This window comes from Salvelinus namaycush, unplaced genomic scaffold (assembly GCF_016432855.1).
Source record: "Salvelinus namaycush isolate Seneca unplaced genomic scaffold, SaNama_1.0 Scaffold643, whole genome shotgun sequence".
In the NCBI taxonomy this organism is placed as follows: domain Eukaryota; kingdom Metazoa; phylum Chordata; class Actinopteri; order Salmoniformes; family Salmonidae; genus Salvelinus; species Salvelinus namaycush.
In genome coordinates this window covers 65,001-92,875 of record NW_024061357.1, presented here as the reverse complement: position 1 = coordinate 92,875, position 27,875 = coordinate 65,001, and the positions used below count along the sequence as shown (strand labels likewise).

The 27,875-nt window shown below is 45.8% G+C and overlaps 1 protein-coding gene across 1 annotated transcript in view; it reads left to right on the top strand.

Annotated features, from left to right (window-relative positions):
- The window catches only part of LOC120042229 (visual pigment-like receptor peropsin), a 47,241-nt gene that overhangs the window by 7,118 nt on the left and 12,248 nt on the right, over window positions 1–27,875 (top strand). The window contains exons 2-3 of the mRNA XM_038987097.1: window positions 5,860–6,065; window positions 21,081–21,180. Of these exons, the coding sequence (XP_038843025.1) occupies window positions 5,860–6,065; window positions 21,081–21,180 (306 nt within the window). The remainder of the gene's footprint in view (window positions 1–5,859; window positions 6,066–21,080; window positions 21,181–27,875) is intronic.

The following is a 27,875-nucleotide window of genomic DNA, read 5'->3' as shown; positions in this document are numbered from 1 at the left end:
GAGGGAGTCATGTTGGATGGGTGGGGTTAGGGGAGGTTGGGGCTGGAGGGAGTCATGTTGGATGGGTGGGGTTAAGGGAGGTTGGGGTGGAGGGAGTCATGTTGGATGGGTGGGGTTAGGGGAGGTTGGGGTGGAGGGAGACATGTTGGATGGGTGGGGTTAAGGGAGGTTGGGGTGGAGGGAGTCATGTTGGATGGGTGGGGTTAGGGGAGGTTGGGGTGGAGGGAGACATGTTGGATGGGTGGGGTTAGGGGAGGTTGGGGCTGGAGGGAGACATGTTGGATGGGTGGGGTTAGGGGAGGTTGGGGGAGGGAGACATGTTGGATGGGTGGGGTTAGGGGAGGTTGGGGGAGGGAGACATGTTGGATGGGTGGGGTTAGGGGAGGTTGGGGTGGAGGGAGACATGTTGGATGGGTGGGGTTAGGGGAGGTGGGGGGAGGGAGACATGTTGGATGGGTGGGGTTAGGGAGGTTGGGGTGGAGGGAGACATGTTGGATGGGTGGGGTTAGGGGAGGTTGGGGTGGAGGGAGACATGTTGGATGGGTGGGGTTAGGGGAGGTTGGGGTGGAGGGAGACATGTTGGATGGGTGGGGTTAAGGGAGGTTGGGGTGGAGGGAGTCATGTTGGATGGGTGGGGTTAAGGGAGGTTGGGGTGGAGGGAGTCATGTTGGATGGGTGGGGTTAGGGGAGGTTGGGGTGGAGGGAGTCATGTTGGATGGGTGGGGTTAGGGGAGGTTGGGGTGGAGGGAGACATGTTGGATGGGTGGGGTTAGGGGAGGTTGGGGTGGAGGGAGTCATGTTGGATGGGTGGGGTTAAGGGAGGTTGGGGTGGAGGGAGTCATGTTGGATGGGTGGGGTTAAGGGAGGTTGGGGTGGAGGGAGTCATGTTGGATGGGTGGGGTTAGGGGAGGTTGGGGTGGAGGGAGACATGTTGGATGGGTGGGGTTAGGGGAGATGGGGGTGGAGGGAGTCATGTTGGATGGGTGGGGTTAAGGGAGGTTGGGGTGGAGGGAGTCATGTTGGATGGGTGGGGTTAGGGGAGGTTGGGGTGGAGGGAGTCATGTTGGATGGGTGGGGTTAGGGGAGGTGGGGGGAGGGAGACATGTTAGATGGGTGGTGTTAAGGGAGGTTGGGGTGGAGGGAGACATGTTGGATGGGTGGGGTTAGGGGAGGTTGGGGTGGAGGGAGACATGTTGGATGGGTGGGGTTAGGGGAGGTGGGGGGAGGGAGACATGTTGGATGAGTGGGGTTAGGGGAGGTTGGGGTGGAGGGAGTCATGTTGGAGGGGGGGGGTTAGGGGAGGTTGGGGTGGAGGGAGACATGTTGGATGGGTGGGGTTAGGGGAGGTGGGGGGAGGGAGACATGTTGGATGGGTGGGGTTAGGGGAGGTTGGGGTGGAGGGAGACATGTTGGATGGGTGGGGTTAGGGGAGGTTGGGGTGGAGGAAGACATGTTGGATGGGTGGGGTTAGGGGAGGTTGGGGTGGAGGGAGTCATGTTGGATGGGTGGGGTTAGGGGAGGTGGGGGGAGGGAGACATGTTGGATGGGTGGGGTTAGGGGAGGTTGGGGTGGAGGGAGACATGTTGGATGGGTGGGGTTAGGGGAGGTTGGGGTGGAGGGAGTCATGTTGGATGGGTGGGGTTAGGGGAGGTGGGGGGAGGGAGACATGTTGGATGGGTGGGGTTAGGGGAGGTTGGGGTGGAGGGAGACATGTTGGATGGGTGGGGTTAGGGGAGGTTGGGGTGGAGGGAGTCATGTTGGATGGGTGGGGTTAGGGGAGGTTGGGGTGGAGGTAGACATGTTGGATGGGTGGGGTTAGGGGAGGTGGGGGGAGGGAGACATGTTGGATGGGTGGGGTTAGGGGAGGTTGGGGCTGGAGGGAGTCATGTTGGATGGGTGGGGTTAGGGGAGGTTGGGGCTGGAGGGAGTCATGTTGGATGGGTGGGGTTAAGGGAGGTTGGGGTGGAGGGAGTCATGTTGGATGGGTGGGGTTAGGGGAGGTTGGGGTGGAGGGAGACAAGTTGGATGGGTGGGGTTAAGGGAGGTTGGGGTGGAGGGAGTCATGTTGGATGGGTGGGGTTAGGGGAGGTTGGGGTGGAGGGAGACATGTTGGATGGGTGGGGTTAGGGGAGGTTGGGGGTGGAGGGAGACATGTTGGATGGGTGGGGTTAGGGGAGGTTGGGGGAGGGAGACATGTTGGATGGGTGGGGTTAGGGGAGGTTGGGGGAGGGAGACATGTTGGATGGGTGGGGTTAGGGGAGGTTGGGGTGGAGGGAGACATGTTGGATGGGTGGGGTTAGGGGAGGTGGGGGGAGGGAGACATGTTGGATGGGTGGGGTTAGGGGAGGTTGGGGTGGAGGGAGACATGTTGGATGGGTGGGGTTAGGGGAGGTTGGGGTGGAGGGAGACATGTTGGATGGGTGGGGTTAGGGGAGGTTGGGGTGGAGGGAGACATGTTGGATGGGTGGGGTTAAGGGAGGTTGGGGTGGAGGGAGTCATGTTGGATGGGTGGGGTTAAGGGAGGTTGGGGTGGAGGGAGTCATGTTGGATGGGTGGGGTTAGGGGAGGTTGGGGTGGAGGGAGTCATGTTGGATGGGTGGGGTTAGGGGAGGTTGGGGTGGAGGGAGACATGTTGGATGGGTGGGGTTAGGGGAGGTTGGGGTGGAGGGAGTCATGTTGGATGGGTGGGGTTAAGGGAGGTTGGGGTGGAGGGAGTCATGTTGGATGGGTGGGGTTAAGGGAGGTTGGGGTGGAGGGAGTCATGTTGGATGGGTGGGGTTAGGGGAGGTTGGGGTGGAGGGAGACATGTTGGATGGGTGGGGTTAAGGGAGGTTGGGGTGGAGGGAGTCATGTTGGATGGGTGGGGTTAAGGGAGGTTGGGGTGGAGGGAGTCATGTTGGATGGGTGGGGTTAGGGGAGGTTGGGGTGGAGGGAGACATGTTGGATGGGTGGGGTTAGGGGAGGTTGGGGTGGAGGGAGTCATGTTGGATGGGTGGGGTTAAGGGAGGTTGGGGTGGAGGGAGTCATGTTGGATGGGTGGGGTTAAGGGAGGTTGGGGTGGAGGGAGTCATGTTGGATGGGTGGGGTTAGGGGAGGTTGGGGTGGAGGGAGACATGTTGGATGGGTGGGGTTAAGGGAGGTTGGGGTGGAGGGAGACATGTTGGATGGGTGGGGTTAGGGGAGGTTGGGGTGGAGGGAGACATGTTGGATGGGTGGGGTTAGGGGAGGTTGGGGTGGAGGGAGACATGTTGGATGGGTGGGGTTAGGGGAGGTTGGGGTGGAGGGAGTCATGTTGGATGGGTGGGGTTAGGGGAGGTTGGGGTGGAGGGAGACATGTTGGATGGGTGGGGTTAGGGGAGGTGGGGGGAGGGAGACATGTTGGATGGGTGGGGTTAGGGGAGGTTGGGGCTGGAGGGAGTCATGTTGGATGGGTGGGGTTAGGGGAGGTTGGGGCTGGAGGGAGTCATGTTGGATGGGTGGGGTTAAGGGAGGTTGGGGTGGAGGGAGTCATGTTGGATGGGTGGGGTTAGGGGAGGTTGGGGTGGAGGGAGACATGTTGGATGGGTGGGGTTAAGGGAGGTTGGGGTGGAGGGAGTCATGTTGGATGGGTGGGGTTAGGGGAGGTTGGGGTGGAGGGAGACGTGTTGGATGGGTGGGGTTAGGGGAGGTTGGGGGTGGAGGGAGACATGTTGGATGGGTGGGGTTAGGGGAGGTTGGGGGAGGGAGACATGTTGGATGGGTGGGGTTAGGGGAGGTTGGGGGAGGGAGACATGTTGGATGGGTGGGGTTAGGGGAGGTTGGGGTGGAGGGAGACATGTTGGATGGGTGGGGTTAGGGGAGGTGGGGGGAGGGAGACATGTTGGATGGGTGGGGTTAGGGGAGGTTGGGGTGGAGGGAGACATGTTGGATGGGTGGGGTTAGGGGAGGTTGGGGTGGAGGGAGACATGTTGGATGGGTGGGGTTAGGGGAGGTTGGGGTGGAGGGAGACATGTTGGATGGGTGGGGTTAAGGGAGGTTGGGGTGGAGGGAGTCATGTTGGATGGGTGGGGTTAAGGGAGGTTGGGGTGGAGGGAGTCATGTTGGATGGGTGGGGTTAGGGGAGGTTGGGGTGGAGGGAGTCATGTTGGATGGGTGGGGTTAGGGGAGGTTGGGGTGGAGGGAGACATGTTGGATGGGTGGGGTTAGGGGAGGTTGGGGTGGAGGGAGTCATGTTGGATGGGTGGGGTTAAGGGAGGTTGGGGTGGAGGGAGTCATGTTGGATGGGTGGGGTTAAGGGAGGTTGGGGTGGAGGGAGTCATGTTGGATGGGTGGGGTTAGGGGAGGTTGGGGTGGAGGGAGACATGTTGGATGGGTGGGGTTAAGGGAGGTTGGGGTGGAGGGAGTCATGTTGGATGGGTGGGGTTAAGGGAGGTTGGGGTGGAGGGAGTCATGTTGGATGGGTGGGGTTAGGGGAGGTTGGGGTGGAGGGAGACATGTTGGATGGGTGGGGTTAAGGGAGGTTGGGGTGGAAGGAGTCATGTTGGATGGGTGGGGTTAAGGGAGGTTGGGGTGGAGGGAGTCATGTTGGATGGGTGGGGTTAAGGGAGGTTGGGGTGGAGGGAGTCATGTTGGATGGGTGGGGTTAGGGGAGGTTGGGGTGGAGGGAGACATGTTGGATGGGTGGGGTTAAGGGAGGTTGGGGTGGAGGGAGACATGTTGGATGGGTGGGGTTAGGGGAGGTTGGGGTGGAGGGAGACATGTTGGATGGGTGGGGTTAGGGGAGGTTGGGGTGGAGGGAGTCATGTTGGATGGGTGGGGTTAAGGGAGGTTGGGGTGGAGGGAGTCATGTTGGATGGGTGGGGTTAGGGGAGGTTGGGGTGGAGGGAGTCATGTTGGATGGGTGGGGTTAGGGGAGGTTGGGGGTGGAGGGAGACATGTTGGATGGGTGGGGTTAAGGGAGGTTGGGGTGGAGGGAGACATGTTGGATGGGTGGGGTTAGGGGAGGTTGGGGTGGAGGGAGACATGTTGGATGGGTGGGGTTAGGGGAGGTTGGGGTGGAGGGAGACATGTTGGATGGGTGGGGTTAGGGGAGGTTGGGGTGGAGGGAGTCATGTTGGATGGGTGGGGTTAAGGGAGGTTGGGGTGGAGGGAGTCATGTTGGATGGGTGGGGTTAAGGGAGGTTGGGGGTGGAGGGAGACATGTTGGATGGGTGGGGTTAAGGGAGGTTGGGGTGGAGGGAGACATGTTGGATGGGTGGGGTTAGGGGAGGTTGGGGTGGAGGGAGACATGTTGGATGGGTGGGGTTAGGGGAGGTTGGGGGAGGCTCACTTTTGTTATCTTTTTTTCTCTCTTTACATACTCGATGTGTTGTTATGTTTTGACTCTGTGATCCGAGCGAACTATTAAATGATATCAATTTGTGCATTGTGCATGTAGTATAAAGATTTGGTCACAAAAAAAGGGGTATGTCTCTCACCTAAGTCAACTGGTCAAGTACCTTTGTAGCCCTCTCTCTCCACCTCTCTAGGGGACGTGTAACCCTACGGCTGTGAGGCTCATGATCGGGTATGAGTGGAATGCTTTGAACGGTTGACCTTTGATCCTGTAACACCTTAAATGCCATCCCGGGAGGTGCAGGACCTCTAAATCTTTAAATAGAGACTTAAAAGAACAGGTGTGAATGGAAGCCATGCTGAGAAAAAAAAGAATTTGCTACTGAGATAATTACTAATATTAGTTTTATTTGCACCTGAGCTTTCCCCCTGAAAACAATTATCAGATATGATATTTTTCTGAATTGCTTCAGTAGGCCTATATCTGAATTTGTGTCTTGTATGTGGAATGTTTCAGTGAGTTTGTATGTCTCATCTCTTCTCCAGGTTGGCTGTCGTTGTTTGGCAACAGTCTAGTGATATTGGTGTTGTACAGACAGAGGGCCTCCCTGCTGCCAACAGACTTCCTCACGTTAAACCTGGCCATCTCGGACGCTAGCATCTCCATGTTCGGGTACTCCAGAGGGATCTTGGACATCTTTAACCTCTTCGGAGATGACGGCTTTTGGATCACCTGGATCTGGACCTGCCAGGTTAAGAGATACAACTTGATTGGTTGATTGATTGGTTGATTAGGTGGTTGGTTGCTTGGTTGGATAGTTGGTTGGTCAGTGCTATCCGGGATCTTTGGGACGTCCCTATCCTAAACGTACGGAAGACTATTAGGGCCAAGTAAAGGGGAATAAACAAACTGCCAAGGTTGGTGGTACTTGTATTATTATTGTTGTTTGCATGATAGTACTTTAAAAAAAGCGACAATATTTCCAGAATAAAGTGGCAATAACTAGAAAATAAAGTTGAAATTAAATTTTGTGAAAAAATGTCAATTTTTCTAGAATAAAGTGCCAATATTTCTAGAATGAACTCGAAATTTTAATTTCGAGAATAAAGACAAAATATTGAGAATAAAGTCTCAGTTATATTTTAAGATTTAAGTAGGGGATTTGGTTAAGCATGTCTTCTTGGCTTCCTGTTGCTATGAAACGCCTCAGTTAGATGACCTGGTGAAACTATACTTTAGAATTGGCTTTAGTAAGAAGGAAATCCTTTCTCTTTTATTATATTTATTTGACCTTTATCTAACTAGGAAAGTCAGTTAAGAACAAATTCTTATTTTCAATGACGGCCTAGGAACAGTGGGTTAACTGCCTTGTTCAGGGGCAGAACGACAGATGGACCCCCTTTTAGTGCATAAAATAGCCATATTATTATTAGGTATTAGGACCTGGAACAGAATGAGCCGTGGTTGCATACATAGGTAGAGACGGGCGGGTTGTGTGTGTATGCAGGTGTGTGCGTGTGTGTGTGTGTGTGTGTGTGTGTGGGGGGGGGGTTGCAAAAAGTGGGGGCAAAATAAACAAATGACCATCGAAACTAATGAGCTGATCTGATACACTTGTTCAAACAGGCGTCACTGCTTACTCACGCTTATCAATATAGGGATCTAATAACTCTCACACACACACACACACACACACACACACACACACACACACACACACACACACACACACACACACACACACACACACACACACACACACACACACACACACACACACACACACAGAAACTGACACACACACACACACACCGAGTTTCCCCCTGGCAATTTCAGACCATAGGAATAAACTCTTCTAAAGACCATGGTGCATTCTTGCCACTGTCACTGAACGCTGCGTAGCCTAGGTAACTATTAACGGCTGTATCCGTGGTGATTTACTAACAGTAGTATTTTACCCCTTATTAAGGCAGCTATCCTTCTAACGACTATTGGCCAGTTGGCTACGTCAGCACACCCAACATAACTCATTATCTTGGGATCCTTGAGACCGGGGGCTATGCGTGTGCATGTCAATTCTCTACAACACCTCTATTTTACAGCCCATTATAAAACCTGTAGCAGCTCACTAGATCGAGTACCCTAATTTGTAGGCTAACTTGTAGGCTAACTTGTAGGCTAACTTGTAGGCTAACTTGTACCCTAACTTGTAGGCTAACTTGTAGGCTAACTTGTACCCTAACTTGTAGGCTAACTTGTACCCTAACTTGTACCCTAACTTGTACCCTAACTTGTAGGCTAACTTGTAGGCTAACTTGTAGGCTAACTTGTAGGCTAACTTGTACCCTAACTTGTAGGCTAACTTGTAGGCTAACTTGTACCCTAACTTGTAGGCTAACTTGTACCCTAACTTGTACCCTAACTTGTACCCTAACTTGTAGGCTAACTTGTAGGCTAACTTGTAGGCTAACTTGTAGGCTAACTTGTACCCTAACTTGTACCCTAACTTGTAGGCTAACTTGTAGGCTAACTTGTAGGCCAACTTGTAGGCTAACTTGTACCCTAACTTGTAGGCTGATGGTACGTTTTAGTGGGTAAGTGAAAGTCAATTATCTATCCAACGGCTGAGGGAGCATGGGCTATTACACAAGTGTCTGTAGGAGAAGAGGAAACTCACTGCATCTCCAGTGCTAGAGGCGTCACTACAGACCCTGGTTCGATTCCAGGCTGTATCACAACCGGGCCGCGATTGGGAGTCCCGTAGGGCGGCGCACAATTGGCCCAGCGTCGTCCGAGTTAGGGTTTGGCCCGGGCGGTAGGCCGTCATTGTAAATAAGAATTTTTTCTTAAACCTACTTGCCCTAGTTCAATACAAATTGCGTAAACCAAGCTAATCTGAGGCACTGTTTGAATATATGCTAATTTAGTCACTGGTCTACCTTTTTAGAGGCTGTTAGGTTATAATAATGGAACCTAAAATTACTGTCTTAGAGGGGGCTTTAACCAAAACCTAGGCCCCCTGCTCAGTGGCAAGGTCCATGATAGGGGTTTTGGGGGGGGGGGGGCAGCCCGACAGGACCCACAATCCTTTTCCACGCTATCCGTGACCTACAGTCACAAGATAATAAGCATAGACCTGTAAGTCTACTTCATTGGAAGTGTAGCGTATGTTAAACACCATGCCGTTACGCACAAGTTTGTAAGTTAGCATTTTGTTTCGACATATAGGCTGCTGGCTTAGCTGTTCCTCTCTCATTTACTATGCACGGTGTCGGCATACGCAGGAGTGAGACGATAACATTGTTGCGAAATTCGAAGGGCGCCATGTCCGCACGCAACTTCACGTCTCTTCACAGTCTGACAACGCACCGTTGCTGTTATAATGGTATTGCTTTGGGGATACCGTGTGTGTGTGTGTGTGTGTGTGTGTGTGTGTGTGTGTGTGTGTGTGTGTGTGTGTGTGTGTGTGTGTGTGTGTGTGTGTGTGTGTGTGTGTGTGTGTGTGCGTGTGTGTGTGTGTGTGTGTGTGTGTGCGTGTGTGTGTGTATTAGCCCCCCCAACCCACCTGTCTCTATACCTATGTACGGAACCACACGGGTGTGGCTGAAATAGCCAAATCCCCTAATTTGAAAGGTGTGTCCACATACTTTTGTATATGTAGTGCATTATCTCAAAATGTAGTCTGAACACGGTGGAAGGACATTGATCATTTGAAATTTAAGAGGGACATTACACTATACACCACTTGAAAACGCATATTCATGAATATTCAACTGAATATTCATGTTTGGACATACAAAATTACCATAAATTGTAAAACATGTACCTCGGTCCTCATTTTAACAATGCTTACCTACCTATAAAATCCAATGAAGCTGACCTAAAATAATGAATGTAATATTGTTGAGATTAGTAAAAAATGCTATGTCTTTTCAAATTTGATCGCATGCTCTTCGGATTGTATAAGGCGCCAAAGTACCTTTCAACGATAAATGATTTATTCTATATTGGTCAAGATACTCATGATGGTTTTAGACCCGTGATTGAGGGGGGCTTGGAGTCTAGAGTAAAGTACCTGTGCTATTTTATATTCCTCTTTCTAGAAGAGTCCAAATGAGTCCTAGGCTGAGCTAGACTAGGGCTCACCTGGAAAGAGCCAGAGTGAAGGAAGCCATTTCCTAATGTCTTGGACCAATCCAGAGTGAAGGGTGTCCATTTCCTAATGTATTGGACCAATCCAGAGGGAAGGGTGTCCATTTCCTAATGTATTGGACCAATCCAGAGTGAAGGGTGTCCATTTCCTAATGTCTTGGACCAATCCAGAGTGAAGGGTGTCCCTTTCCTAATGTATTGGACCAATCCAGAGGGAAGGGAGTCCCTTTCCTAATGTATTGGACCAATCCAGAGGGAAGGGTGTCCATTTCCTAATGTCTTGGCCCAATCCGGAGTAAAGGGAGTCAATTTTCTAATGTCTTGGACCAATCCAGAGTGAAGGGAGTCCCTTTCCTAATGTATTGGACCAATCCAGAGGGAAGGGAGTCCCTTTCCTAATGTATTGGACCAATCCAGAGGGAAGGGTGTCCATTTCCTAATGTATTGGACCAATCCAGAGGGAAGGGTGTCCATTTCCTAATGTCTTGGCCCAATCCGGAGTAAAGGGAGTCAATTTTCGAATGTCTTGGCCCAATCCAGAGTGAAGGGTGTCCATTTTCTAATGTCTTGGCCCAATCCGGAGTAAAGGGAGTCAATTTTCTAATGTCTTGGCCCAATCCGGAGTAAAGGGAGTCAATTTTCTAATGTCTTGGCCCAATCCGGAGTAAAGGGAGTCAATTTTCTAATGTCTTGGCCCAATCCGGAGTAAAGGGAGTCAATTTTCTAATGTCTTGGCCCAATCTAGATGAATGCAGTGAAGGAGTAGTAAGTGGAAATAGAGTGAGAAGGGGGATTAAGACTAGGACTAGTATTCATGTGGGTAGGAGGTTAATCTGTAATCAGATTATGGCTGTGGACCTTGGGGCCAGGGTTCCTGTACCATCTGTCAACAATCACACACTCATGGGAATCTGGTAGCCTGGTCCCAGATCTGTTTGTTTTGCCAACAACCGTGGTTGTTGCAACAGCGCAAACAGATCTGGGACCAGTTAAGAATTTGGGGATTCCATCTGAAAAACCATTAGGCAATATAATATGTTTAGGCAAGTACAGACAACAACGTTGGTGTCGTGTCTGTAGAGTGAACAGAACTGGAATTACAGGATTCTTTTACCTCAGATCAGTGTTGGAAAATAACGGCTGTGAGTCCATAAGAAAGAAAACCTTCAAAATACAACATTTTCAGTATGAAATCTTCAGTATGAAATACAGATCTTAACATTTGAATGTTTTCTGAGGCACAGACATATGTAATTGAGCCCATTGTTGTGAGTGTGCCGTCAACCGTTAAGTGACTTCTCAGGCTTCTGTGTTTATCTGAGCAGAGCTTAGAGGTAAGAGGTAGATGATTGTGGACTACAGAAAAAGGAGGACCGTGCACGCTCCCCATTCTCATCGACGGGGCTGTAGTGGAGCAGGTTGAGAGCTTCAAGTTCCTTGGTGTCCACATCACCAACAAACTATCATGATCCAAACACACCAAGACAGTTGTGAAGAGGGTACGACAAAGCCTATTCCCCCCCAGGAGAAAAGATTTGGCATGGGTCCTCAGATCCTCAAACGGTTCTACAGCTACACCATCGAGAGCATCTTGACCGGTTGCATCACTGCCTGGTACGACAACTGCTCGGCCTCCGACCGCAAGGCACGACAGAGGGTAGTGCGTACGGCCCAGTACATCACTGGGGCCAAGCTTCCTGCCATCCAGGACCTCTATACCAGGCGGTGTCAGAGGAGGGCCCTAAAAATTGTCAAAGACTCCAGCCACCCCAGTCATATACTGTTCTTTCTGATATTGCATGGCAAGCGGTACCGGAGCGTCAAGTCTAGGTCCAAAAGGCTTCTTAACAGCTTCTACCCCAAGCCATAAGACTCAATTACCTCAACTAACCGGTGCCCCCGCACATTGACTCTATACCGGTACCCCCTGTATTTAGCCTCGCTACTGTTATTTTGTTGTTGCTCCTTAATAAAAAATAAATAAAAATGTTCTTTTTTTTTTTTACCTCCATTTTTGTTGTTGTAAAAAAACACTTTTTTTCTTAAAACTGCATTGTTAGTTAAGGGTTTGTAAGTAAGCATTTCACGGTAAGGTCTATCTATACCTGTTGTATTTGGCAGATGTGTCAAATAAAATTTGATTTGATTTTTGGATTTGATTTTAAGAGGTTGTTTGCTGTTTTTGATGTAGACACACATGGCTCGTGCATTATCCCACTGAGAGATCAGGTTAACACCTGGGCTTTACCTGCCCTGAACTATAGGTAGACTACAGGTATTCTACATGTTGCTAACCACCATGTACTCACTTCCTAAGCCATGATGACAGAATGTTGTCACAACATAATACACACTCCACTGTCAGAGTAGGTTCACATTAGCCTGGTCCCAGATCTGTTGGTGATAACGCCTGCCAGAGTAGGTTCACATTAGCCTGGTCCCAGATCTGTTGTTGATAACGCCTGCCAGAGTAAGTTCACATTAGCCTGGTCCCAGATCTGTTGGTGACAACGCCTGCCAGAGTAGGTTCACATTAGCCTGGTCCCAGATCTGTTGGTGATAACGCCTGCCAGAGTAGGTTCACATTAGCCTGGTCCCAGATCTGTTGGTGATAACGCCTGCCAGAGTAGGTTCACATTAGCCTGGTCCCAGATCTGTTGGTGACAACGCCTGCCAGAGTTGTCAAGAGAGCACAAATAGATCTGGGATCAGGCTATTTTCAAATATGTCTCCGCCTGAAATAACGAACGCAAAGCAAGCTTAATATCTCAACATTTTGTTACAACGTTAACTATTTCATTTCCTGCTGCATTGGTATAACCGGAGCCAAATCTACTTGAACTATATATTTCTTATATATATATATTTGTTTGCCTGCCTCTGCTCCTCTCTCCCAGAGGGTTTTAACTCGCGACTGAAATAAATGTCATACTTGGTTGGTACTTTAGGAATTTCTGACTGCTTATTTATCTTAGTGAAGGTTAGCCCGTGGTCAAGGCCTGATATCCTGCTAGCTACTCTGTGAGAGGACCCTCTGTGAGAGGACCCTCTGTGAGAGGACCCTCTGTGAGAGGACCCTCTGTGAGATTTGGGACCTACAACAACATTGGTGTAACAATAACAGCCTCAGTACCAGTCACGGGCTGTGTCTGAAATGACCTGTGTAGAGAACTACTTTTCACCAGGGCCCACATAGGGTACATAGTAGTTCAGTATACAGGGAATACAGGTGCCATTTTGGGATCCAGTCTCCCTAACGTTATGAGAGAGTCTAAAGCTCAGAAGCGGAGATATAGAGATATAACCAGGGCTGTAGCTATATGTGTTATAATTAGGTTCGTGAGCAAAAGGAAGCGAGAAGGGAGGCTTCCACACCCTTGTTCTAGACAAAAAGCCTTACTTAATTATCTCACCTCTCCGCCATCGCTGTTTTCTCAGGTTTTTAAGGGGAGGAGAGAAAAATATTGGGATAGGAAGAATTCCCCTCTCTTGTGTCTTTAGAGAGATGTGGAGGAAAGTAAAGTAGAGACGGAGGGAGGGAGGGAGGGAGGGAGGGAGGGAGCAAACAGAGAAAAAGAGAGTGTGTGAGAGAGAGAGAGAGCGAGAGAGGGTAAGTGGAGTGAGTGATGAGAGTGAGACAGAAAGAGAGAAGTTGAGGGAAGGAGAGAGGGAGGGAGCAAACAGAGAAAAAGAGAGTGTGTGAGAGAGAGGGAGAGAGAGAGAGAGAGAGAGAGAGACAGAGAGAGAGAGGGAGAGAGAGAGAGAGAGCGACAGAGAGAGAGAGAGAGAGAGAGAGAGAGAGAGAGGGAGAGAGAGAGAGAGGGTAAGTGGAGTGAGTGAGAGAGTGAGACAGAAAGAGAGAAATTGAGGGAAGGAGAGAGGGAGGAAGGGAGGGAGCGAGACAGGCATGTGAGAAGTATTAGCAGATTACTGCATCAGAGAACGTGAAGGGACATGAACAGAAGTATTAGCAGATTACTGCATCAGAGAGCGTGACGGGACATGAACAGAACAGGTACACGTGGGACATTCCACCCGTCTCTGAGTGGCTCCGCCAGGATGGGGACGTGGCGAGACCCTTTGGAGCTATTTAGAAGAGGACTTCAAGTTTGGGGTCAATTCCATTTCTGAAATTCCAATTTATAGTTTACTTCCTGAAATGACTGAATTGAAATGGAATTGACCCTGGAGGACATAAGCAGAGAGGATGCGGCTTCAACTGTACAGTATGATACTGTAGGCCTAGATGTCTGACCCAGGTTGAGGTACAGAGAATACTTTGGTACACAAATGGTCCTAAAGCAGAGTTCCAATAGTAGACAATAGTCGCAAATTATTCCTTGATCAACTATAAGCCTACAGAGATATTGGCTCCAGGCAGGCTTGGTTTGCCATCGTTCGACCATCCTGACTTACAGATCACATTCTGTTTCTCTGAAAACACATTAGTCAGTTGGTTTCACAAAGCCTGGGTTAGAGTTAAGGGTGTTCTGGCATAACCACACGTTCAAGGAAAGCCTGGAAGGAAAGTTCAGAAAAAGCCGGGAAGGAAAGTGCAAAAAAAGCCTGGAAATTATTTTAAGGTTAAAAGAGGCAGACAGGGTTAAAGCTGCAATATGTAACTTTTTTGGGAGACCTGACCAAATTCACATAGAAATGTGTGTTATAGATCTGTCATTCTCCTTGACAGCCAGTCTAAGAAGCAGTAGATCTGTTCTATGTGTTCTAGTTCTATGCTTCTCGTTCTTAAGTTTTGTTTTTGCGTCTTTTACTTTCGGTTTTGTACACCAGCTACAAACAGCTGAAAATACAATATTTATGCTTATGGAAAACATATTTCACAACAGTTTAGATGGTACAATGATTCTCTACACTATACTTGCTTGTTTAGTCACATAAACTGAAATTAGGCGAATTATTAGAATATTAGCAACCAGGAAATGGCGGAGTGATTTCTGCACAGTGCAATCTTTGAGGCAGGCTGGGTTAAGGCTTGCACACATCACACCGAATGTGTATCTAGGATTCCTCTGACCATCATTCAGTAGGCTGTGTTTTAGGGACCATCCGCTGTAGACGTCTGACTGCCAACATGTTCATGTAATTATACATACAAAATCTTTTTGCATTCGGTTTGCAAATTACTGCAGGTACTCTGTCGAGAGGTGGTAAGTACTCTCACTGTTATTGTGTCTGAGCCTATAGGGTTATTAAGGGAAGAATTTCCTATTGTTGTGTCTGAGCCTATAGGGTTAAGGGAAGAGTTCCCTATTGTTGTGTCTGAGCCTATAGGATTAAGGAAAGAGTTTCCTATTGTGGTGTCTGAGCCTATAGGGTTAAGGGAAGAGTTCCCTATTGTTGTGTCTGAGCCTATAGGATTAAGGAAAGAGTTTCCTATTGTGGTGTCTGAGCCTATAGGGTTAAGGGAAGAGTTCCCTATTGTTGTGTCTGAGCCTATAGGATTAAGGAAAGAGTTTCCTATTGTGGTGTCTGAGCCTATAGGGTTAAGGGAAGAGTTCCCTATTGTTGTGTCTGAGCCTATAGGGTTAAGGAAAGAGTTTCCTATTGTGGTGTCTGAGCCTATAGGGTTAAGGGAAGAGTTTCCTATTGTTGTGTCTGAGCCTATAGGATTAAGGGAAGAGTTTCCTATTGTTGTGTCTGAGCCTATAGGGTTAAGGAAAGAGTTTCCTATTGTGGTGTCTGAGCCTATAGGGTTAAGGGAAGAGTTTCCTATTGTGGTGTCTGAGCCTATAGGGTTATTAAGGAAAGAGTATCCAGGCAGAAAGGGAAAAGACATGATTGACAGTAATGATATTACAGAAGCTCTAACAGCAGATCAAGAGTAATCAGTGACAGGGGAACCATGGGAACCCCTCTAAGGGTTCACCTCTAGGGTCACAACAGGATACAAGTCAAATCAAATGTTAATTGTCACATGCGCCAAATACAACAGGTGTAGACCTTACAGTGAAATGCTGAATACAACAGGTGTAGTAGACCTTACAGTGAAATGCTGAATACAACAGGTGTAGTAGACCTTACAGTGAAATGCTGAATACAACAGGTGTAGTAAACCTTACAGTGAAATGCCAAATACAACAGGTGTAGACCTTACAGTGAAATGCTGAATACAACAGTTAGACCTTACAGTGAAATGCTGAATACAACAGGTGTAGTAGACCTTACAGTAATATGCTGAATACAACAGGTGTAGTAGACCTTACAGTGAAATGCTGAATACAACAGGTGTAGTAGACCTTACAGTGAAATGCTGAATACAACAGGTGTAGTGATAACCAGGTGGCGAATCGCATCTCTGCATGTCTGGCAGACATATCAGTGTGGATGACGGATCACCACCTCAAGCTGAACCTCGGCAAGACGGAGCTGCTCTTCCTCCCGGGGAAGGACTGCCCGTTCCATGATCTCGCCATCACGGTTGACAACTCCATTGTGTCCTCCTCCCAGAGTGCTAAGAACCTTGGCGTGATCCTGGACAACACGCTGTCGTTCTCAACTAACATCAAGGCGGTGGCCCGTTCCTGTAGGTTCATGCTCTACAACATTCGCAGAGTACGACCCTGCCTCACACAGGAAGCGGCGCAGGTCCTAATCCAGGCACTTGTCATCTCCCGTCTGGATTACTGCAACTCGCTGTTGGCTGGGCTCCCTGCCTGTGCCATTAAACCCCTACAACTCATCCAGAACGCCGCAGCCCGTCTGGTGTTCAACCTTCCCAAGTTCTCTCACGTCACCCCGCTCCTCCGCTCTCTCCACTGGCTTCCAGTTGAAGCTCGCATCCGCTACAAGACCATGGTGCTTGCCTACGGAGCTCTGAGGGGAACGGCACCTCCGTACCTTCAGGCTCTGATCAGGCCCTACACCCAAACAAGGGCACTGCGTTCATCCACCTCTGGCCTGCTCGCCTCCCTACCTCTGAGGAAGTACAGCTCCCGCTCAGCCCAGTCAAAACTGTTCGCTGCTCTGGCACCCCAATGGTGGAACAAACTCCCCCACGACGCCAGGTCAGCGGAGTCAATCACCACCTTCCGGAAACAACTGAAACACCACCTCTTTAAGGAATACCTAGGATAGGATAAAGTAATCCTTCTAACCCCCCCCCCCCTTAAAAGAGTTAGATGCGCTATTGTAAAGTGGTTGTTCCACTGGATATCATAAGGTGAATGCACCAACTTGTAAGTCGCTCTGGATAAGAGCGTCTGCTAAATGACTTAAATGTAAATGTAAATGTAAATGTAGTAGACCTTACAGTGAAATGCTGAATACAACAGGTGTAGTAGACCTTACAGTGAAATGCTGAATACAACAGGTGTAGACCTCACAGTGAAATGCTGAATACAACAGTTAGACCTTACAGTGAAATGCTGAATACAACAGGTGTAGTAGACCTTACAGTAATATGCTGAATACAACAGGTGTAGTAGACCTCACAGTGAAATGCTGAATACAACAGGTGTAGTAGACCTTACAGTGAAATGCTGAATACAATAGGTGTAGTAGACCTCACAGTGAAATGCTGAATACAACAGGTGTAGTAGACCTTACAGTGAAATGCTGAATACAATAGGTGTAGTAGACCTCACAGTGAAATGCTGAATACAATAGGTGTAGTAGACCTTACAGTGAAATGCTGAATACAATAGGTGTAGTAGACCTCACAGTGAAATGCTGAATACAATAGGTGTAGTAGACCTTACAGTGAAATGCTGAATACAATAGGTGTAGTAGACCTTACAGTGAAATGCTGAATACAACAGGTGTAGTAGACCTTACAGTGAAATGCTGAATACAACAGGTGTAGTAGACCTTACAGTGAAATGCTGAATACAACAGGTGTAGTAGACCTTACAGTGAAATGCTGAATACAACAGGTGTAGTAGACCTCACAGTGAAATGCTGAATACAACAGGTGTAGTAGACCTTACAGTGAAATGCTGAATACAACAGGTGTAGTAGACCTTACAGTGAAATGCTGAATACAACAGGTGTACTAGACCTCACGGTGAAATGCTGAATACAACAGGTGTACTAGACCTCACGGTGAAATGCTGAATACAACAGGTGTAGTAGACCTTACAGTGAAATGCTGAATACAACAGGTGTAGTAGACCTTACAGTGAAATGCTGAATACAACAGGTGTAGTAGACCTTACAGTGAAATGCTGAATACAACAGGTGTAGTAGACCTTACAGTGAAATGCTGAATACAACAGGTGTAGTAGACCTCACAGTGAAATGCTGAATACAACAGGTGTAGTAGACCTTACAGTGAAATGCTGAATACAACAGGTGTAGTAGACCTTACAGTGAAATGCTGAATACAACAGGTGTACTAGACCTCACGGTGAAATGCTGAATACAACAGGTGTACTAGACCTCACGGTGAAATGCTGAATACAACAGGTGTAGTAGACCTTACAGTGAAATGCTGAATACAACAGGTGTAGACCTTACAGTGAAATGCTGAATACAACAGGTGTAGACCTTACAGTGAAATGCCAAATACAACAGGTGTAGACCTTACAGTGAAATGCTGAATACAACAGGTGTAGTAGACCTTACAGTGAAATGCTGAATACAACAGGTGTAGTAGACCTTACAGTGAAATGCTGAATACAACAGGTGTAGACCTTACAGTGAAATGCCAAATACAACAGGTGTAGACCTTACAGTGAAATGCTGAATACAATAGGTGTAGTAGACCTTACAGTGAAATGCTGAATACAACAGGTGTAGTAGACCTCACAGTGAAATGCTGAATACAACAGGTGTAGTAGACCTTACAGTGAAATGCTGAATACAACAGGTGTAGTAGACCTTACAGTGAAATGCTGAATACAACAGGTGTACTAGACCTTACAGTGAAATGCTGAATACAACAGGTGTAGTAGACCTTACAGTGAAATGCTGAATACAACAGGTGTAGTAGACCTCACAGTGAAATGCTGAATACAACAGGTGTAGTAGACCTTACAGTGAAATGCTGAATACAACAGGTGTAGACCTTACAGTGAAATGCTGAATACAACAGGTGTAGTAGACCTTACAGTGAAATGCTGAATACAACAGGTGTAGTAGACCTTACAGTGAAATGCTGAATACAACAGGTGTAGACCTCACAGTGAAATGCTGAATACAACAGGTGTAGTAGACCTTACAGTGAAATGCTGAATACAACAGGTGTAGTAGACCTCACAGTGAAATGCTGAATACAACAGGTGTAGTAGACCTTACAGTGAAATGCTGAATACAACAGGTGTAGACCTCACAGTGAAATGCTGAATACAACAGGTGTAGTAGACCTTACAGTGAAATGCTGAATACAACAGGTGTAGTAGACCTTACAGTGAAATGCTGAATACAACAGGTGTAGTAGACCTTACAGTGAAATGCTAAATACAACAGGTGTAGACCTTACAGTGAAATGCTTACTTACAAGCCCTTAACCAACAATGCAGTTCTAAGAAAAATAAGTGATAAGTAAAAAAAAAAATATATATATATATATATATATATATATATATATATATAAAACATAACATTTGAAAAATAACAACTAATTAAAGAGCAGCAGTAAAATAACAGGCGCCGGTACAGAGTCAATGTGCGGGAGTACAGGTTAGTCGAGGTAGTTGAGGTAAAACTGTATATACATGTAGGTAGAGTTATTAAAGTGACTATGCATGGATAATAAACAGAGAGTAGCAGCAGCATAAAAGACGGGGGACAATGCAAATAGTCCGGGTAGCCATTTGATTAGCTGTTCAGGAGTCTTATGGCTTGGGGGGTAGAAGCTGTTAAAAAGCCTTTAGGACCTAGACTTGGCGCTCCGGTACCGCTTGGCGTGCGATAGCAGAGAGAACAGTCTATGACTAGAGTGGCTGGAGTCTTTGACAATTTTTAGGGCCTTCCTCTGACACCGCCTGGTATAGAGGTCCTGGATGGCAGGAAGCTTGACCCCAGTGATGTACGGGGCCGTACGTACTACCCTCTATAGGGCTTTGCGGTCGGAGGTGAGCAGTTGTCATATCAGGCAGTGATGCAACCAGTCAGGATGCTCTCGATGGTGAAGCTGTAGAACTTTTTGAGGATCTGAGGACACATGACAATTTTTTTCAGTCTCCTGAGGGGGAATAGGCTTTGGCGTGCCCTCTTCACGACTGTCTCGGTGTGTTTGGATCATGATAGTTTGTTGGTGATGTGGACACCAAGGAACTTGAAGCTCTCAACCTGCTCCACTACAGCCCCGTCGATGAGAATGGGGGCGTGCTCGGTCCTCCTTTTCCTGTAGTCCACAATCATCTCCTTTTTCTTGATCACGTTGAGGGAGAGGTTGTTATCCTCACACTTCCGTCAGGAAGTCTATAAACAAGTTGCAGAAGGAGGTGTTTAGTCCCAGGATCCTTAGCTTAGTGATGAGCTTTGAGGGCACTATGGTGTTGAACGCTGAGCTGTAGTCAATGAATAGCATTCTCACGTAGGTGTTCCTTTTGTCCCGGTGGGAAAGGGCAGTGTGGAGTGCAATAGAGATTGCATCATCTGTAGATCTTTTGGGGTGGTATGCAAATTGGAGTGGGTCTAGGGTTTCTGGGATAATGGTGTGGATGTGAGCCATGAACAGCCTTTCAAAGCACTTCATGGCTACAGACGTGAGTGCTACGGGTCAGTAATCATTTAGGCAGGTTACCTTAGTGTTCTTGGGCACAGGGACTGTGGTGGTCTGCTTGAAACATGTTGGTATTACAGACTCGGACAGGGAGAGGTTGAACATGCCAGTTGGTCAGCACATGCTCGCAGTACACATCCTGGTAATCTGTTTGGCCCTGCGGCCTTGTGAATGTTGACCTGTTTAAAGGTCTTACTCACATCGGCTATGGAGAGCGCAATCACACAGTCGTCCGGAACAACTGATGCTCTCATGCATGCTTCAGTGTTGCTTGCCTCGAAGCGAGCGTAGAAGTAATTTATCTCGTGTCACTGGGCAGCTCGCGGCTGTGCTTCCCTTTGTAGTCTGTAACAGTTTTCAAGCCCTGCCACAGCCGACGAGCGTCAGAGCCGGTGTCGTAGCCAGTGTAGTACGTACAGGCCCTGAAGCTAAGTCATTCTCTGATACAACCAAAATCGAAGTATTATGCTATCCGATACAGACCAGAACAAAGTGTTATATTACCTGATACAGACCAGAGCAAAGTGTTTTATTATCTGATATAGACCAGAGCAAAGTGTTATATTATCTGATACAGACCAGAGCAAAGTGTTTTATTATCCGATACAGACCAGAACAAAGTGTTATATTACCTGATACAGACCAGAGCAAAGTGTTATATTACCTGATACAGACCAGAGTAAAGTGTTTTATTACCTGATACAGACCAGAGCAAAGTGTTATATTACCTGATACAGACCAGAGCAAAGTGTTATATTACCTGATACAGACTAGAGTCAGCAAAAACAAACTAAATGGTCCCGCCCCTAGGGAAAGGATGCTTCCAGTAACCTGTCAGTCATCACTGAGTGACAGGTAGAGACAGCCAGTCATTATCAGATGTGAACCAATAGCTTACTGACCCTCCCCCTATCTCCTCTCCTATAGGTTGATGGCTTCTTCACCTTGTTGTTTGGCCTGGCCAGCATCAACACCCTGACTGTCATCAGTGTCACCAGATACATCAAGGGATGCCAACCTAACAAAGGTCAGAATAACATATAAATTATAAGACAAAGGTCAGAATAACATATAAATTATAAGACAAAGGTCAGAATAACATATAAATTATAAGACAAAGAACAGAATAACATATAAATTATAAGACAAAGAACAGAATAACATATAAATTATAAAACAAAGAACAGAATAACATATAAATTATAAGACAAAGGTCAGAATAACATATAAATTATAAAACAAAGAACAGAATAACATATAAATTATAAGACAAAGGTCAGAATAACATATAAATTATAAAACAAAGAACAGAATAACATATAAATTATAAGACAAAGAACAGAATAACATATAAATTATAAGACAAAGGTCAGAATAACATATAAATTATAAGACAAAGGTCAGAATAACATATAAATTATAAGACAAAGAACAGAATAACATATAAATTATAAGACAAAGGTCAGAATAACATATAAATTATAAGACAAAGAACAGAATAACATATAAATTATAAGACAAAGAACAGAATAACATATAAATTATAAGACAAAGAACAGAATAACATATAAATTATAAGACAAAGAACAGAATAACATATAAATTATAAGACAAAGAACAGAATAACATATAAATTATAAGACAAAGAACAGAATAACATATAAATTATAAAACAAAGAACAGAATAACATATAAATTATAAGACAAAGAACAGAATAACATATCAATTATAACAGCTAAAGTAGGTTGACAAAATGCTGGTAACTTCCTCCGAATTCCCAGGTTTTCACAAAATTCCGTTTTATGACTAAAATCAAATCAAATCAAACTTTATTTGTCACATGCGCCAAATACAACAAGTGTTGACCTTACCGTGAAATGCTTACTTACAAGCCCTTAACCAACAGTGCAGTTCAAGAAGAGTTAAGAAAATATTAGTAAAAAAATTATAAAAATGAACACAATGAAATAACTGCCTTGTTTAGGGGCAGAATGACAAATGTTTACCTTGTCAGCTCTGGGATTTGATCTAGCAACCTGTCAGTTACTGGCTCAACGCTCTAACCACTAGGCTATCTGCTGCCGCCCCCAATAACTATCAACAGCAAACTTAGGAAATTCCTCTGCATTATCATTAACAGCAGACTTGTACATTTCCTCAGTGAAAACTGAGCAAATGTCCAATTGGCTTTTTAACAAATTACCTTACGACAAACCACGTATTCACCCTAATTCACCCTAATTGACAAACAAACAAACAAAAACAAAGGCAAAGTCTTATCATACTTTGTTGATTTAAAAAAAAGCTTGACTCAATCTGGCATGAGGGTCTGTTGATGGAAAGTGGTGTTGGGGGGAAAACATACGACATTATAAAATCCATGTACACAAACAACAAGTGTGCAGTTAAAATTGGCAAAAAATACTAACATTTCTTCTCACAGGGCCGTGGGGTGAGACAGGGATGCAGCTTAAGCCCCACCCTCTTCAACATACTGTATATATCAATGAATTGGCGCGGGCACTAGAACAGTCTGCAGCCTGCGGCCTCACCCTATTAGAATCTGAAGTCAAATGTCTACTGTTTGCTGATGATCTGGTGCTTCTGTCCCAAACCAAGGAGGGCCTACAGCAGCACCTAGATCTTCTGCACAGATTCTGTCAGACCTGGGCCCTGACAGTAAATCTCAGTAAGACCAAAATAATGGTGTTTCAAAAAAGGTCCAGTTGCCAGGACCACGAATACAAATTCCATCTATACACCGTTGCTCTGGATCTGGCCAAATATACTTGAATCAGTTATAGAACCCATTACCCATTACCCGTTGTGGTTGTGATGTCTGGGGTCCGCTCACCAACCAAGATTTCACAAAATGGGACCATCACCAAATAGAGACTCTGCATGCAGAATTCTGCAAAAACATCCTCCGTGTGCAACGTGAAACACCAAATAATACATGTAAAGCAGAATTAGGCCGGTACCAGTTAATTGCCAAAATCCCCAAAATAGCTGTTAAATTCTACAACCACCTAAAAGAAAGCGATTCCCAAACCTTCCATAACAAGGCCATCACCTACAGAAATATATATAAAGTCCAGGGAAGTTCCTTGAGAGCCGTCGTGGTATCGGCTTGAGGGGGGGGTTGTACACGGCCGTGACCATAATCGAAGTGAAATCTCTTCGGAGATAATACAGTCAGCATTTGATTGTGAGGTATTCTAGGTCGGGTGAACAAAAGGACTTCCTGTATGTTATCACAATTACACCATGAGTCGTTAATCATGAAACATACAGTTGAAGTCGGACGTTTACATTCACCTTAGCCAAATATATTTAAACTCAATTTTTCACAATTCCTGACATTTAATACTAGTAAAAATTCCCTGTCTTCAGTCAGTTAGGATCACCACTTTATTAAGAATGTGAAATGTCAGAATAATAGTAGAGAGAATGATTTATTTCAGCCTTTATTTATTTCATCACATTCCAAGTGGGTCAGAAGTTTACATACCCTCAATTAGTATTTTGTAGCATTGCCTTTAAATTGTTTAACTTGGGTCAAACGTTTCAGGTAGCCTTCCACAAGCTTTCCACAGTAAGTTGGGTGAAGTTTGGCCCATTCCTCCTGACAGAGCTGGTGTAACTTAGTCAGGTTTGTAGGCCTCCTTGCTCGCACACGCTTTTTCAGTTCTGCCCACAAATTGTCTATGGGATTGAGGTCAGGGCTTTGTGATGGCCACTCCAATACCTTGAATTTCTTGTCCTTAAGCCATTATGCCACAACTTTGGACGTATGCTTGGGGTCATTGTCCATCTGGAAGACCCATTTGCGACCAAGCTTTAACTTCCTGACTGATGTCTTGAGATGTTGCTTCAATATATTCACATAATGTTAATTCCTCATGATGCCATCTATTTTGTGAAGTGCACCAGTCCCTCCTGCAGCAAAGCACCCCCACATCATGATGCTGCCACCCCCGTGCCTCACGGTTGGGATGGTGTTCTTCGGGTTTGCAAGCCTCCCCCTTTTTCCTCCAAACATAACGATGGTAATTATGGCCAAACAGTTCTATTTTTGTTTCATCAGACCAGAGGACATTTCTCCAAAAAGTACGATCTTTGTCCCCATGTGCAGTTGCAAACCGTAGACTGGCTTTTTTTATGGCGGTTTTAGAGCCGTGGCTTGCTGAGCTGCCTTTCAGGTTATGTCGATATAGGACTCGTTTTACTGTAGATATAGATACTTTTGTACCTGTTTCCTCCAGCATCTTCACAAGGTCCATTGCTGTTGTTCTGGGATTGATTTGCACTTTTCGCACCAAAGTACGTTCATCTCTAGGAGACAGAACGCATCTCCTTCCTGAGCGGTATGACGGCTGCATGGTCCCATGGTGTTAATACTTGCATACTATTGTTTGTACAGATGAAAGTGGTACCTTCAGGCGTTTGGAAATTGCTCCCAAGGATGAACCAGACTTGTGCAGGTCTACATTTTTTTCGGAGGTCTTGACTGATTTCTTTTGATTTTCCCATAATGTCAAGCAAAGAGCCACTGAGTTTGAAGGTAGGCCTTGAAATACATCCACAGGTACACCTCCAATTGACTCAAATGATATCAATTAGCCTATCAGAAGCTTCTAAAGCCATGACATAATTTTCTGGAATTTTCCAAGCTGTTTAAAGTCAACAGTCAACTTAGTGTATGTAAACTTCTGACCCACTGGAATTGTGATACAATGAATTATAAGTGAAATAATCTGTCTGTAAACAATTTTGGGAAAAATTACTTGTGTCATGCACAAAGTAGATGTCCTAACCGACTTGCCAAAACTATGATTTGTTAACAAGACATTTGTGGGGGTTGAAAAACTAGTTTTAATGACTCCAACTTAAGTGTATGTAAACTTCTGACATCAACTGTACACCCCCACCCTTCTTCTTCTTCCGGAGAGATGTTTATTCTTGTCGGCGCGATGAACTGAGAATCCAGTTGGACCGACTCCAAACAGTATATCCCAGAGAGAGACATGTTTCCGTGAAACAGAGTATGTTACAATCCCTGATGTCTCTCTGGAAAGAAGTTAACGTGCGGCCCATAGGGCCTGGTCAAAAGTAGTGCACTAAATAGGGAAGATGGTGTCAGCCCTGGTCAAAAGTAGTGCACTAAATAGGGAACATGGTGTCAATTGGGGAGTCACATTCCAGTAGGTCTTATCTGACAAGAGAAGAAAGAGTGTGATGCATGTTGTTCTCGCTGTTAATGGGCTGTCATTACTGCCTGGATTTATGGAAGGAAATTACTGTGTGATTAATGATAACTATTATAGTACATTCTCTACACCAGACCTGACAATTAACTTCATTTGAGGTTGAGGTTGAGGTGAGGAATGTCTTAACTACTTAAAGTAATACTAGAATAACTGCCTCTGTTAACTTCTGTTGTTATCACTCTATGGTGGGTTGATTGCTCGGAAGGGGAGGTTTTACAGTATGCTTTGAGGTTATTCAGAAAAATTTCATCATGGCTGACATCTTGGGTAGAGTAGGCTATTCATCAATCAATTGTATGCAATTTAATACATTTGTTTTTTTAGTTCGTCAGTTGACTGGATCTTGTACTGTATCTGTTATTATTTGATTATGTGCTAAATGTCTTTCGTAAGTCAACTCACATTGAAATTATTTGAAATTGATCGGTCAGATTGGCCTTCAATACCTTCAATTAGACTATTGTGTTACATCATTTACCAAGGAGGCACTAAAAAGCATATCACCTCATACGGGATTCACACAGCATGTCCTGTAGTCAGATATACGTGACTGATTAATTATGTTTGGTCATTGGAAGCACACCATCACAACAATCGATGCTTTCTCTTCTCACTGAATAGCAAATCCATATGTACTTTGTCCAGAAAGGTTCTTTTCAGTGGGAGTGATTTATAAGCGCTAGCCGGGTGGCGCCTGAAAAAGAGACTCATTGTTCATAAAATGTCACAGTCTGACATTCATAACTGTAACTGGGGTGGAAAATATTCTGGACTTTAACGTGCCAGCCTCCCTCCAACTTTTCCTGTCGCGTGTTTGCGGAGGAATATCATTTTGGAAATCAGAGCCCTTTTAGAGAGGGTGACACACTGATCTAGGATCAGGGACTACACAGAAAAAACAAATGGTTCTATATTGCACCAGATAAGGGTTCATTGGCTTGTAACCATAACAGAACCCTTTTTGGTACTGTATAGAATCTTTTTTTGAAGGTTCTATAAAGAATCATGGTCATAAGGTTCTAAATGGAACCTGTATGATGCTATAAAGAACTAAGGTTCCTCTAAAGAACTATTAAGAAAAGTTCTATATAGCAACAAATAGTGTTCCGCTATGGTTACAACCCTTTTTGGGCTATTTAGAACCCTTTTTAATGGTTCTTTATAGAACCTTTATAGAGAATGGTACTATAAAGAACCTTTCTCAATCGCAAAGGTTCTACACATAATCTTTTGAAGAACAATACAGGCTTTTTTAAATTTCAGGTTAGCCATATTATTTTGTAAAAATTCCATAGGTGTTAATATTGTGTTAATTGACAAGTTGAATCAGGTGTGCTAACTAGTGATGTTTTGTTTGATGCCGGAGATCAGTGTACTTCGCAGCAGTGTGCCGATGCCTGGATCAATTTATCAGAAGCACATGATCCCTGACTGCAGGATTAAAGGGAAATATTGAGGGTGACTGCAGGACTATAGGGACATGTTGAGGGTGACTGTAGGATTAAAGGGAAATATTGAGGGTGACTGCAGGATTATAGGGAAATATTGAGGGTTACTGCAGGATTATAGGGAAATATTGAGGGTGACTGCAGGATTATAGGGAAATATTGAGGGTGACTGCAGGATTAAAGGGAAATATTGAGGGTGACTGCAGGATTATAGGGACATGTTGAGGGTGACTGTAGGATTAAAGGGAAATATTGAGGGTGACTGCAGGATTATAGGGAAATATTGAGGGTGACTGCAGGATTATAGGGAAATATTGAGGGTGACTGCAGGATTAAAGGGAAATATTGAGGGTGACTGCAGAATTATAGGGGAATATTGAGGGTGACTGCGGGATTATAGGGAAAAGTTGAGGGGGACTGCAGGATTAAAGGGAAATATTGAGGGTGACTGCGGGATTATAGGGAAAAGTTGAGGGTGACTGCAGGATTAAAGGGAATGTTGAGGGTGACTGCAGGATTATAGGGAAATATTGAGGGTGACTGCAGGATTAAAGGGAAATATTGAGGGTGACTGCAGGATTATAGGGAAATATTGAGGGTGACTGCGGGATTATAGGGAAAAGTTGAGGGTGACTGCAGCATTAAAGGGAAATATTGAGGGTGACTGCGGGATTATAGGGAAAAGTTGAGGGTGACTGCAGGATTAAAGGGAAATGTTGAGGGTGACTGCAGGATTATAGGGAAATATTGAGGGTGACTGCAGGATTAAAGGGAAATGTTGAGGTTGACTGCAGGATTATAGGGAAATGTTGAGGGTGACTGCAGGATTATGGGGAAATGTTGAGGATGACTGCAGGATTATAGGGAAATGTTGAGGGTGACTGTAGGATTATAGGGAAATGTTGAGGGTGACTGCAGGATTATAGGGACATGTTGAGGGTGACTGTAGGATTAAAGGGAAATATTGAGGGTGACTGCAGGATTATAGGGAAATATTGAGGGT